The following is a 14605-nucleotide window of genomic DNA, read 5'->3' on the forward strand; positions in this document are numbered from 1 at the left end:
CAAATTCTGTGCTATTCAAATTGTACCTCAGACTAATACAACATGCAAGCGCATTTGGGGGAAGATGAAAATTTACTTATGCTGAGTCACTGAAGGCATTAGACCTTGACATTCTCCTTACCCTAGGACGGACTCCACTCGTCACCCTACAGTCTAGGATATGTTTAACCTGGGGGTGCAAACAGCCAAGTAAAATTCCATTGGCACAGGGATCTAGGTATGGGCTTGTGCTGCCTGCTTCTCCCACTCTTGCCTGCCCAGTTCCAGGGGTGATGCTACCAATAATCGGGCACCAGGAGCTTGGTGGTCTTTCTCAATTCTGTCAACAAATATCTGAGCATCAACTCTAGGCCAAGGGTGAACAAGACAGCCAAGATATCTGCTCTCTTAAAATACACATGCTAGCGGGGGTGGAAATAGGTTAAGAGGGCACGGCTGGAGCTGGGTAAGAGAAGGGGAACGGTCGGAGATGAAGTCGGAGAAGCAGGCCGAATCCCAAGGCGTTGGCGTTGTACTTGCAGCAGTTCACCGAGTGATGGCCAGACGCCCTCCAGGCTTCCCAGACCACTTGATCCTGTCAATCCAACCTTCACACCCACCTTGGTGCCCGTACGGTAACTCAACTAACACCTCGGGCCTGGGCCACCTTTTCACCTATCTGGTGACATCTCAGTCCCAGGGTCACCTCAGCCGGCCGGCCCACCGCGTTCCTGAGTCACCGCGACCCATCGGGACCTGTCCGCCTGTCGGTCTCCCTCAGTGCGGGGCCCCTCGGGTCCCTCGGCCGGCCAGGTCGCCTCAGCGCCACGCCTCCCCGGCTGAAGATTCGGCCTATTTCTCCGCATAGCTTCCGCACTTTACTCTTTGTTCCCCAGAAGCAGGTTTTCGAAATGCCGCTCCCCCACGGCTCCAGCTGTTTTCCTGCCAGCGAGGAGGGCAGGTCGACCGGGCGACAGCAGCGCCCCCTGCGGCGCTCCGCGGCCCAGGAAGGGAGTGCCCGCCGCCGCCTTCCCCTCCTCCCGGAAGGCGGGAGCGGGCTCGGGAGGTGCACGCCCCGGCTCCGAGCTGCGCTCCTGATTGGCTGCGCCGCGCATTGTCACCGGGAGGGCCCCGGCGGCAGCTGGGAGTCAGAGCGCTGCGCGTGCGCAGACGGAGCGTGCTGAGCGGAGGGGGAGGTGGCCGGCCGCTTCTCCCGCGTCCGCCATTTTGTTGCTGTGGCTCTTGGGAACGGACTGGGCAAAACTGCCCTGGAGGGGCGACGCTCATTGCAGTCCGGTGTTTCGCGTGGCGGCTGGGGTCGGTGCGCAGCTGTGTGGGGGCGGCGGCGGCGCGTTCCAGGCTGGGAGTCACTGGAGGCACTCCCGGTACGCCGGTCTGCCCGAGACCCGCAGGGCGGCCTCCGCTGGGTCTCGCCTTCGCCAGCCCCGTCCCCCGGCTCTGCTCCGCGTTCCCCGGGCCGGCTTTCTCTGTGAGGCGGCCCCGGAGCAGGCGGGCGGCGGCGGAGAATGCTGCGGGCCCGGCGCCGCGAAGCAGGTGCCGGCCCAGCCCTCTGAGTGCGCCCCGAGGTGTGCCGGGAGGCCCTTCCTCGGCTCCGAAGCCATCTGCCAGGCAAAGGCTTCCAGAGCAGCCGCCACCCCGACCGTCCACAGAGCCCCTGGCCCGACACCATGTCCTCCGCCAGGTTCGACTCCTCGGATCGCTCCGCCTGGTACATGGGGCCAGTGTCTCGCCAGGAGGCGCAGACTCGGCTCCAGGGCCAGCGCCACGGTATGTTCCTAGTCCGCGACTCCTCCACCTGCCCCGGGGACTACGTGCTGTCTGTGTCCGAGAACTCGCGGGTCTCCCACTACATCATCAACTCGCTGCCCAACCGCCGCTTTAAGATCGGGGACCAGGAGTTTGACCACTTGCCCGCCCTGCTGGAGTTCTACAAGATCCACTACCTGGACACCACCACCCTCATCGAGCCCGCGCCCAGGTACGATCCCGCCCCGCCCCGCCCCGCCCGCGGACGAGGTGGGAGAATGGACAGGCTGGTTCGCTTGGGGCCGAGGAGTGTGGGGGATGGTGGTTGGAACTCCTGTCCCCCATTCGGAACCAAATTATTTTCCAGAACGTATTCCAAACAGAAGGTCTGTGTGAGGATCTGGGTCACTGTGGATGAGAGCATGCGTTTTAAATATGTTTAACGGTGGTTGCATAGTTAAAAATGTACGCCTTTTGCCTTTTGTCACTTTGTCTATTTGGCAATCACACGAAAACAGGGTTTTGTTTGTTTTTGTTTTTTTAACCTCTTTCTGGACCACAGACTTTTTTGAAAATCTGAAGATAGCCATAGTATCCTCCCCTCTCCCCCAAAATGCACGTACACACGTATGCACACCGTTCGAGGTTCTTGGGCTCCTTGCGGATCTCTGAGCTCCCGGTTAAGAACCCCTGAACTGCAACCTTTGAACGGTTGAGAAATGAATACGCTTTAGCGTTTAGAAACAAAGACCTTAAGCTGAAGTATCAAAATTGTATATTGATAACCCGGCGCTAAGTTTGACATGGGCCAGACATCTTTTATTTTACAGTACTATAAATTACCAAATAAATAAATAAAAGATACTTTGGCCTCAGCGAGGGCCTTTTCTTTTTTGAAAATGTGTTTTCCGTTTTCTTCAAGCTGGACTATTAATAGGTTAGAGATCCATTTGGTTAAGTCCCGAGGTGGAATAAGGCTAGCATGTTTACTAAGGGAGATTTTTGAATGGCACTTGTCTTAATTCTATCCTAGTTCAATTTCAAATGTAATTTCTATTTTAAGTCTAGTGATTTTAATATCTGCTTTTAGGTTAAGAACCCACAGTGACACTGAGCATCAAACATCCTCTTTTCCAAGTAAAATGCATTGTCTTACTTGACCATTTGCTTTAGTTTGCCGTAATAAGTATTTTATCCGGTTTCCTGATACTGTGAAGTTTCTTTTGCTAAAAGAATGCTAAATATGAGTTGAAGAAATTGTGTAAAATTTTTTTAACTAAAAGGTGTTTCACTACCTGATTTGTTTGTTAAATATGTATTTTAAAAGGATAAGGTATTGGAGTAGATTTTTCAGGTTTAGATGTTTCTGACTTTTCATAGGTAGATAACATTTTATTTATAAACTTTAAACACTGAAAGCTATTAAAATAAATTACGGAGCACTAACGGAACCAAATTTTTGGTTCTGTGGGATAGAGACACACAAAACAAAGCCGTGACAGTATAGTGCCTTAAGATTAACTGCTGGACAAAATGGACCAGGAGAATGTGATTAATACTCAAATACTGTTAAACAAAGACCAGGACACCAAGAATCTAACTGGTGGAAACCGGTAAACTTTGAGTACAATGTAATTCTAATATAAGGGGTTAGACAGAATCTTGGAACCCACTGTAATGAGATTGTAATATAAGTAAATTAACTTTCCTAATTTGTGAAGGTGAATGATGTAATTAATTTCAGGCATTTATTCAGCCTTGGTATGTGCAAGGTCTTGTTCGTACATTGAGGTTACGGGTACTATCATGTAGATGTTTCAAAAAATGGGAGCGAATGGGACAATCCCCTTCTAGAGGGAAAAAAGAGTATGCTTCAATGACTCCCACTCCCACAAAATTGAGGCCAGGTTTTCCATAGATGTGTCTTCCCAAATACCAGATGTGTCTTTCTGTCTCCTTTGCTTGCACAGCCCCTCTCATCTTTCCTTTAGCATAGCCCCACTAGTCTGCTCCATTGTCCCCTGGTTGTCATCCCAATTCAAACCTTTATGCCTTTGCCTGGGCTGCTGGATCTTCATTGAATGCCTGCCTCCGCCCCACACTTCCCTATTGAAATCTTACCTGTTGTTCTAGCCCCCTCACAAATAGTGGACCTTTTCCTGACCCTGCAGAGCCAGGCCCTCCCTCTCACAGTTCAGCTTTGTTTCTCTCTGTGCTGCCACTCCCAGCCTGTTGCTGTAATTTAGGTGTTCATTTTCCCTGTTATCTCAGGCAGTCACAATGCACCTTGAATTGGGTCCTGATTAGATTTACTTTGTTACGCTGAATCTTTGAATTCCCTCTCCCAAGCTTGAAGTTTGACATGTTAGATTTGCCATTTGAGAGTTGGTTTGGCATGTTAGTAGCCTCTTACAGGAAAATTGTGCCTATCCTCCAGTAGCTAGTGGTGGTAGAGCCTTGGCCAGATGCAAAACTAAAGGTAATGCTGCCTCACACCCCAGACAGAATAAATTAAGTTGTTTAAATTGATCCCTTAAAGCCAGTCTCATGCCTCTTGACTTATAGTTCATTCTTTTGTTTTGCTGAGCTATAAGTATATAACTGTAGTGTTTTCCTCAGAATTTAAAGACTGATGTGTGTTTTGTTCTAGTCTGATTCTTTTTATTGGACGGTTTCTTAATTTTTGTAAAATTTTATTGTGGTAAAATAACATGTAACAAAGAATTTGCCTTTTTAACCATTTTTAAGTATGCAGTTCATTGAAATTAGTTATGTTCATGTTGTGCAGCCATCACCACTATCCATTTTAAAAATATTTTCATTACCCCAAACAGAAACTCTGTACCCCTTAAGCAATAATTCTCCATCTCCTCCCACCCTCAACACCTGGTAACCACTAATAAATTTTTGCCTCTATACATTTGGCTATATTAGATAGTTCTTTTATAAGTGGAATCAGAGCCCTGGTTGCGCAGTGGTTAAGATGAAAAGGTCAGTAGTTCAAATCCACCAGGTGCTCCTTGGAAACCCTATGGGCCAGTTCTGCTCTGCCCTGTAGTGTTGATACGAGTTGGAATCCAGTTGAAGGCAAAGGATTTGATTTTGGTTTGGCATAAACAACAACAACAAAAAAACCCCATTGCCATCGAGTCGAGTCTAACTCATAGTGACCTTATAGGACAGAGTAGCACTGCCCAATAGGGTTTCCAAGGAGTGCCTGGTGGATTTGAACTACTGACCCTTTGGTTAGCAGCCATAGCACTTAACTACTACGCCACCAGGGTTTCCTTGGTTTACTATAACCCAGCCCAGTAAGTGGGATCATATAATATTTGTCCCTGTTTGTCTGAGTCCTTTCACTCAGTATGTTTTCGAAGTTCATTTATGCCATAGCATATATCAGAACTTTGTTTCTCTTTATGACTGAATACTATTCCGTCATGTGTATATACCAGATTTTGTTTATTCATCTGTTGATGGACACTTGGGCTGTTTCTACCTTTTGGCTATTGTTAATAATTCTGCAGTGAATATTGGTGTACAGCTATGTGTTTGAGTCCCTTCTTTCAAGTATTTTGAGCGTGTACCTAGGAGTAGAATTGCTGGGTCATATGGTAATTCTATGCTTAACTTTTTGGGGAACCACCCAGCTGGTTTCCACAGCAGCTGCATCATTTTACATTCCCACTAGCAATACGAAAGGGTTCCAGTTTCTCCTTATCCTGGCAAACATTTGTTATTTTCTGTCCCCCCCCTCCCCCCCCCAATTAAAGCTATCCTATTGTTGTTGTGGGTTGGGTATTGTTAGGTGCCAATGAGTCGCTTCCGACTCATAGCGACCCTGTGTACAACAGAACAAAATGTTGCCTGGTTCTGCGCCATCCTCACAGTTACTGCTGTGCTTGAGCCTTTTATTGTAGACACTGTGCCGATACATCTCGTTGAGGGTCTTCCTCGTTTTTCCTGACCCTCTATTTTACCAAGAAACCCTGGTGGCATAGTGGTTAAGAGCTGCGGCTGCTAACCAAAATGTCAGCAGTTGGAGTCCACCAGGCACTGTTTGGAAACCCTATGGGGCAGTTCTACTCTGTCCTACAGGGTTGCTATGAGTCGAAATCGACTCAATGGCAGTGGGTTTGATTTTTTGAGTTTTCTACTTTACCAAGCATGAGGTCCTTCTCCAGGGATGGGTCCCTCCGCTTCACACTTCACTGGTGTGAAGTGGTATCTCTTTGTGAGTGTGAAGTGGTATTGTGGTTTGGATTTGCATTTCCCTGTGAGTTGAAATCAGCCCAAGGGCAGTGGGTTTAATGACTAATGAAGGAGCCCCGGTGGCGAAGTAGTTAAGATTTGGCAGTGGATGGAATGCACCAGCCTTCGGAGAAAGATACAGCAGTGTTGGAAACCCTCTGGGGCAGCCCTACTCTGTCTTATAGCATCGCTATGATGCTAAGAATCTTTTATTGTGATTATTTGCCGTTTGTATGTTTTCTTTGGAGAAATGTCTGTTTTTTAATTGAGTTGGGTTTTTTTTGTTGTTTTGTTTTGAGTTGTAGAAGTTCTTTATATATTCTGGATGTTAAACCCTTATCATATATGTATTTCCCAAATATTTTCCCCCATTCTGTAAGCTGTGTCTTCACGTTCCTGCTTTTGGTGTTTTAAGAAAACCCATTGTCAAAAACAAGGTCTTGAGGCTTTTCTGTTTTCTCCTAAGAGTTTTTAGTTCTTAAATTTAGTTCTTTAGGTTGTTGATCCATTTTGAGTTTAATTTTCATATGTGGTGTGAGATACGGGCACAACTTCATTCTTTAGCATGTTGTCCAATTGTCCCAGCATCATTTATTGAAGAGACTGTTCTTTCTCTTGTCAGTCAAATGTATGTATGGGTTTATTTCTGGATTCTCAATTCTATGGAAGTCCCATAATTTTTAATTTTATATTTTCATTCAAATATTTAGAAGAGAATTATATCCCAGTGATAGGTGCTGAGAAAATTGGGTGACAGATATAATTTCTTCATCATGGAACTTAGACATTTTAGTGGTGGAAACAGACTAAAAAGTAGAAAATAAAATACTTGTAAGATTAATAAATGCTATGAAAGAGATAAACCTAGGCTGAGAGACTGTAACAGAAGGGACCTACCTCAGATAGCGATCAGAGAAAGCCTGAAGCTGAGAAGTGAAATAAGGCTAGAGGAGAAGTGAGTCTTAGATGGAAGGGAATACTCCTCCAGGCATAGGGAAAAGCACATGCAAAGGCCCTGAGGGAAGAAAGACAGCTAGTGTGTTGAGGGTGTAGTTCTTACAGGAGAAAGGGATCATACAAGAAGAGTTCGGAGATACTGCTCAAGGTATGAAAATTGGATTTTATTTAAAGTACATTGATCACTATGGAAGGAGTTTGAGGCAGGGGAGTGACCTAGGACTGTTACTGTAATCCAGGTCCACAATCACGGTGACTGGTAGAAATATGGATCCATGACTTCGAGATAAAATTGACTACCCCCCCTGATGGATGGGAGGGGATTGTGAATGGGGCAAGGAAAGGGAAGAAACAAAACTGATTTGGTATCTTTATATTTGTAACTTTGTATCTTCGCTTTTTGTTTTTGTCTAGGTTGTTTGCTGGTGGCATTTAAATTTAACCCCAAAAGGTATCATATAGTCAGATGGTTTCTGTTGATTTTGAATGGCCCTAAAAAAATCCTCTTTCTGCTCATGGGTGTAATTTTTATATTGCAGATGCTTTGATAAACAGGAAAAATCCTGTGGTGGTTTGCACCTCCATTTTCTTTGAGTACATAGATTGTAAGATTCATTTAGGTTATAGTTAGTATTCAGGTAAGTGCTAATGTTTTTTATTTAATAGGGAATATTTCCAGTTTAACAACAATGTTTCAAAAGATTTACGGGTAGATTATCTAGATGTGGAATACATTTTCCCATGGTTTAGAAACTTGAAAGTGTTTCACATAGTTTGTTTTGCTTACAAAATTTAACAGTTCCAGATTATGTAGAAAGCTTGGAGAAGAAAATAAATCATAAGAAATAAAATGGAACCATAAAAAATGAGGAAAGTCAGCCCTCAGAGAAAATCAGGTTTTTTAGTCAGCAGCCATTGAGGATCTGAAGTACGTGGCGATCTCGTGTACCTGGAAACTACATTGAATCAGTAGTCCCGGCCATGCTCCTGTGGTGCTTACTGGTTACGGAGATTTTTTCAAAGGCTGTTTCCATGCTGTATGATATGGTAAGGGAGTTGTGGGAGAACAGAGAAAGGGTGTTGAACCAAATGTGAGCGCACATGGGGCAGACCTTCACACCTCTGAAGGGGCAGGAGGAGACCACAAGAAGCGCAGTTGCGCCTCCTTCCCTCATCCCCTTTTCTCAGTAAGGGAGTTCAAATCTGGACTTTTATAATTGGAAGTAAGGGAGGACGATTATCAGTAATTTTGATCAGCATAAAATTCAACACTGTACATGAACCCCTGAGTTTCTTCTGATCAGTGGTTTCAGTCATATAAAATTGATGTAAGAACATTGTCATTCTGTTGGGAATGGAAGCTTATTTATTTAAGAGTTACATCCCTGCAGCATGAAGATTACTGGTAGCTGTTTGGTTTGTAATTTTTCTCTTGTTTAAGATTCAAATCCAGGTAATTTTTACCTAAGTAAGAATTTTCCTTTTGGCCTGAACCATTGGACAATTTCTAAGGGGCCTTAAGGCTAAAATATTTTCGTTCTTTCTGATAAGTAAAGGGGGCCACCGCCTATTAGTGGGAGTTCAAATTACCCTAGAGTCTGTCTCAGTTATCCTAGAATGATGACTAAGAGTACTAGTGGAGCAGTGGGGAGTTGAAGAGGCTTGAAAGGCAAGTCAGGTGGCGCACAGGTCCTTTTCTTGTCTGTTTAACTGAATTAAACCAGGTTTGGGTGATTAGAGTATCTAGGTTTTTGTGTTTCCAGAAGGAAAAGAAGAATAGAAATGTGAATGGGAAATGCTTCCCCATGTCTTTGTAATTTTTTGTTTAGTTAGCAGGAATTTTAAGACTTACCATATATCAAACTACAATACTAGACTCGGCAGCATATAGTGAGTAAATCATGAAGGACTCCCTGGGTGGCACAAACGATTAAGTACTTGGCTACTAACCACAAGGGACCATGAGAATCTGAACCAAGATGGAGACTGGCAGCCTTTGCTGGTCAATTGCATATAGATGTCAAGGGAGAGGAATGACTTCAGGAATGATTGAACCATGTCTTTAATTGAGAGAATAGGAGGGAAGAGATCAGGGTGCGATAGAGGTGATTGTTTTCAGCATGAATCCTTTTTTGAGGTGCCTGCTGAAAGGCTGGTGGTGTTCAAAAATCTGATGGCTTGTTATTAGTAAGGGAAGTGGGGGCTGAAAATACAAATTTTGGAGTGTAAGCTTAGATGCAATTATCCTGAATGAGTGTACAGAACAGGAATGAGCAGAGGAAGAGGAGCTGTGGGAGGAGGTGGAGAGCCAGCTGCAGGCATAAGAGGACGATCATGAGTGATGGTGTGAATGCCAAGGATGGGAGGGAGAGGTTCTCAGTATAAAATGCCACTGGGGTGGTAAAGAACTGTTACCATACCCAAAGCAGTTTCATTGGAGAGGTACTTAGTTGATCTTCTTGGATTGTGTGTGTTTAACTTTTTACTGTGAAATATTTCATATGTACAAAAGAGTATGCAATACACATAAGTACATAAAATAAAAAATTTCAATATGCAAGTACCCCCTTTAAAAAAATAGAGCATCATCTGCTTCGAAGGCCAGCAGAGTAGGGGCGGGGGTTTGGGGACCATGGTTTCAGGGGACATCTAAGTCAGTTGGCATAATAAAATCTATTAAGAAAACATTCTGCATCCCACTTTGGAGAGTGGCATCTGGGGTCTTAAATGCTAGCAAGCGGCCATCTAAGATGCATCAATTCGTCTCAGCCCACCTGGAGCAAAGGAGAATGAAGAACACCAAAGACACAAGGTAATTATGACCCCAAGAGACAGAAAGGGCCGCATAAACCAGAGACTGCATCAGCCTGAGACCAGAAGAACTAGATGGTGCCCGGCTACAACTGATGACTGCCCTGACAGGAAACACAACAGAGACCCCTCCCTGAGGGAGCAGGAGAGCAGTGGGATGCAGACCTCAAATTCTTGTAAAAAGACCAGACTTAATAGTCTGACTGATACTAGAAGGACCCCAAAGGTCATGGTCCCCAGGCCTTCTGTTAGCCCAAGACAGGAACCATTCCCAAAGGCAACTCTTCAGATGGATTGGACTGGACTGTGGGATAGAAAATGATACTGGTGAGGAGTGAGCTTCTTGGATCAAGTAGACACATGAGACTATGTGGGCAGCTCCTGTCTAGAGGGGAGATGAGAGGGCAGAGGGGATCAGAAGCTAGCCGAATGGACACAAAAATAGAGAGTGGAGGGAAGGAGTGTGCTGTCTTATTAGGGGGAGAGCAATTAGAAGTATATAGCAAGGTGTATATAAATTTTTGTATGAGAAACTGACTTGATATGTAAACTTCCACTTAAAGCACAATAAAAAAAAAAAAAGAGTATCATCTTTGAATCGCCCCTACCCCTAGACATTGATTGTATCAGTTCTTTAACATGATTAAGGAGATTTTTAACGTAAAAGGTATTAAAGCTCAGGTTAAAAATGTTTTATCTTTGGTTTGTCCATGAAGCAGAGAATACCTTTAACCAAAAGAGGAGGGAGGGAGGTTCATTACTAACTTAGGTTCATTACATGACTAGCTTATGGTTATACGTGAGAACTCCAGCTAGAGCCAGACTGCCTGAGTACAAATCTAACCCCTGCCTTGGTTTCCTTACCTGTAAAATGGGCATGGTAACAGCATCTACCTCACAGTGTCGTGAGGATTAAATGAGTTCATGTCTGCAAATTACTGCAAAGAGTGCCTGGCGCTGGGTAATGAGTGTTCACTCATTGCTATTGCTGATCCTGCTACTCCTGCTCTCCCATTTTTAGATGTAATTGATATTAAGTAATTTCCCTTAGTTATAAGATTGTTAATAATAATAAGGCCTTTGAAGTTTTAAATCAGGCTCCTAATCACCATGGTGTTCTGCCTACTATGAAACTAGTTACTTACATTTAAAAAGATGTAAGTTTTGCCATATTATGAAGACTGCCTTTTGGAAAGCAGTGTGGCAGTTTGTACCAAGGGCCATAAAAATGCTCCTGTCCTTTTTTTTTTTTTTTTTACTGTGATGAAATGTACAAACGAAACATTTGCCAATTCAGCTACTTTCATGTGTGCAGTTCAGTGACATTGAGTATGGTCACCATATTGTGTAACCATCACCACTATCTGTTTCATTTTTTCATCGAGCAGGTCCCTCTATTTTTCCCTCCCACCTACCCCTGGTAAATAAACTTTGGTCTCCATGCATTTCCCTATTCTAATACTTCTTGTAAGTAGGATCATACAATAATTTGTACTTTTCACGTCTAACTTATTTCACTCAGTTACGCTGAGTTTTCAAGGTTTATCCATGTTATAGCATGTATCAGAACTTCATTTCTCTTTATGACTGAATAATAACTGTTTGGCATGTATGTAACAGGTTTTGTTTTTATCCATTCATCTGTTGATGGAGACTTGGGTTGTTTTCACTTTTTGGCTATTGTGAATAATGCTGCAGTGAACTTTGGTGTACAAGTATCTGATTGAGACCCTGCTTTCAAATCTTTTGGGTATAGTCCTGTGTCTTGGTTATCTAGTGCTGCTATAACAGAAATACCACAAGTGGATGGCTTTAACAAACAGAAGTTTATTCTTTCACAGTTCAGGAGGCTAGAAGGCTGAATTTAGGGTGCCAGCTCCGGGGGAAGCTTTTCTTCCTTTGTCGGCTCTGGGGGAAGGCCCTTGTCAGCAGTGTTTCCCTGGGTCTAGGAGCTTCTCAGCACAGGGACCTCCACATGCTCTGCTCCTGGCTGATCTTGCTTGGGGATAATGAGGTCCCCCCTCCTCTCTGCATGTGTGCTCTCTTATATTTCAAAAGAGATTGAGTCAAGATACAACCTAATCCTGTAGATTGTGTCCTGCCTCATTATTAACCTAACTCCTGTTCCTGCCTCATTAACATCATAGATGTTAGGATTTACAACAGATAGGGTAATTACTTCAGGTCACAAGATGGAGGACAACCACACAATACTGGGAGTCATGGCCTGGTCAAGTTGACACACATTTTGGGGGGACACATTTCAGTCCGTAACAACCTAGGAGTGGAATTGCTGGTAATTCCTGGTGATACAAACAGTTAAAGCCCTCAGCTGCTAAAAATCAGAGGTTTGAGTCCACCCACAGGTGCCTCAAAAGAAAGGCTTGTTGGTCTACTTCTGAAAAAACAGCCATTGAAAACCCTGTGGAGCAGAGTTCTACGCTGACACGCAGTGGGTCACCATGAGGTGGAATCAGCTTGGTAAATAGCTTGCAAATGTGAAAGCTTGGTAGATGCAACTTTTCAGAACATTCCTTAGGTAAAGAGAGACCTCTGTCCTCCTTTCGTAGAAGGGGCATTGCAAATGGTATTGTTGGAGAGTGGGGCTGTGCTTTTGTGACTGACTTCCTGGGAAAACATTCTGTGAACCCAGCAAAGCAGTGTCATGTCATCTGAGAACTTTCACATGTTTTCATTTTGATGGTCAGATGAGGCTCCCTGTACAAGCTGTGCAGTATGGATTTTATTTTTTGAATTTGGCAAACGTCTAAGCCCTTTTCTAGTTTTCCTATCTTGAAGGACACAGGGACAGAGAACTTTGTAATAGGCTACTCAGCACAATCTTAATGCAAGGCCAGTGGGAGGTTCCAGTGTTCGTCTTCTGTCCATTCCCTGGGGAAGTGTGCAGTGTGCAGGGTGTAGATTAGGGCTGGCAATGAGAGTGTGCAGTGTCTTGTGATGGGGTTGTAAGGAAGGCAGCTACTGGACTGAACTGGAGATTTTAAAAATAAATTTAGACCAAGTATCTCTGTGTAAACAAAAGATTCCAATAAAACAGAGATGAAGAAAATGTCATTTGAAAAGGTGTATTCAGGATATTGGTTTTTTTTTTTTTTTTTTTTTGGCAATACAGAAAGTACAATATGACAGAGCTGAGGATATAGAGAGGGAATTAATTCCATTATAGAGGAGAATGGTTAATTAAAAAGTTTGAGAAGTACCGATGTAAAGTAAGATTTTTCTCTTAAAAGTAATTTTTTTTCTCTCAAGGTATCCAAGCCCACCCATGGGATCTGTATCAGCACCCAACCTGCCTACAGCAGAAGAAAACCTGGAATATGTACGGACTCTGTATGATTTTCCTGGGAATGATGCCGAAGACCTGCCCTTTAAAAAGGGTGAGATCCTTGTGATCATAGAGAAGCCTGAAGAACAATGGTGGAGTGCCCGGAACAAGGATGGCCGGGTTGGGATGATCCCTGTCCCTTATGTCGAAAAGCTGGTGAGGTCCTCCCTGCACGGGAAGCATGGAAACAGGAATTCCAACAGTTATGGGATCCCAGAACCTGCTCATGCATATGCTCAACCTCAGACCACAACTCCTCTACCTGCTGTTTCCACTACTCCTGGGGCAGCCATCAACCCTTTGCCATCCACACAGAATGGACCTGTCTTTGCGAAAGCAATCCAGAAAAGAGTTCCCTGTGCTTACGACAAGACTGCCTTGGCATTAGAGGTAAAATTGGTTTGGGGGGACCTTTGGCATTTTTTTGTTTTAACTTAGTTTCTGCTATGTAATGACTGCTCATTTAAGGTTATATTCTTGGGAATAAGAGAACTGGGTGATATGGGGAGATCTAAGTGTTCAGTGTTTCACATCATTCTTTTGTCATGGGCTTTCCTGCTCCTTGTTTCTGCCAAACTCATGGCCTGTGCTCTTCTCCCAGGGTCTCACAGATTTAGTCTCACAATAGTTGGTTTTCTTCCAGCAAGAAAAGAAAATGGTTAAGAAAGATACAGGACCTAGAGGAGAAACCAGCATTCAGACACATAGCCACTCGTACAGTTTCATATTTCTAACATCGTGACCAGTTGAAGAGAAATACTAAATGTGTCTCTTCAGCTAGCAGAGGAATAGGTTTAAAGTATCTCAGACCTTGCTTATTAGAGGTTGTATACATTACAGTAGCATGAAATAGAACTTGGACATTTTAATCCCCAAATCATTTTCTTCTACTAAACATTAACTCACTTAAAAAGAAGAGAGATTGTTGCAAAAAAAAAAAAAAAAGGTTAGCATATTACCGTGGCTTGCTGAAATACAAACCAGTCCTGAAGATTGCTGTTGGTAAGCCTGTTGGTAATAAAATTGTGTAGATGTTTGGTGAGACATTTGCAGAGTGACCATATATGATAAACTCCATGGTGGTGAGGACCTGAGGAGAGAAGGAATTAAAAAAAGACAGTTTTTTTTTTTTTTTTAATTCTGATTTTTAGAAGAATGGGTCCATACCCTTTCTTTTTTTAACTAACATTTACTGAGGTATAAAATGTCTACAGTGAGATGGGCCCTGAGTATTACTGTGTCAGGACATGGGATTTGCTGCCAGAATCATTTCTTGTTTCACCTGAGGAAAATCTCTTCACCTTTGAGCCTCTCTGCCTTTACCTGTAAAATGAAAGTAGCTCTATTATGCCATCGTCACAGGCTGCTGTGAAGATCAAATGATATTTGTGAAAATGCTTTGTAAACCATAAACTGTTAAGTATTGTACATGATTACAGCTGAATACTCTTTCTTAGTAAATCAAGTTGCCTATGTATTAGAGAAACTAAGCCT

General features: G+C 43.7%; 1 protein-coding gene across 1 annotated transcript in view; it reads left to right on the top strand.

Annotated features, from left to right (window-relative positions):
• The first annotated feature begins 1136 nt into the window (after window positions 1–1136).
• Window positions 1137–14605, top strand: part of CRKL (CRK like proto-oncogene, adaptor protein) — a 36226-nt gene continuing 22757 nt past the window's right edge. Inside the window, exons 1-2 of the mRNA XM_049865976.1 lie at window positions 1137–1978; window positions 13036–13501. Coding sequence (XP_049721933.1) covers window positions 1668–1978; window positions 13036–13501 — 777 coding nt within the window. The 5' untranslated portion in view covers window positions 1137–1667. The remainder of the gene's footprint in view (window positions 1979–13035; window positions 13502–14605) is intronic.

The sequence above is a fragment of the Elephas maximus genome, chromosome 22 (genome assembly GCF_024166365.1).
Source record: "Elephas maximus indicus isolate mEleMax1 chromosome 22, mEleMax1 primary haplotype, whole genome shotgun sequence".
Taxonomy (NCBI): Eukaryota; Metazoa; Chordata; class Mammalia; order Proboscidea; family Elephantidae; genus Elephas; species Elephas maximus.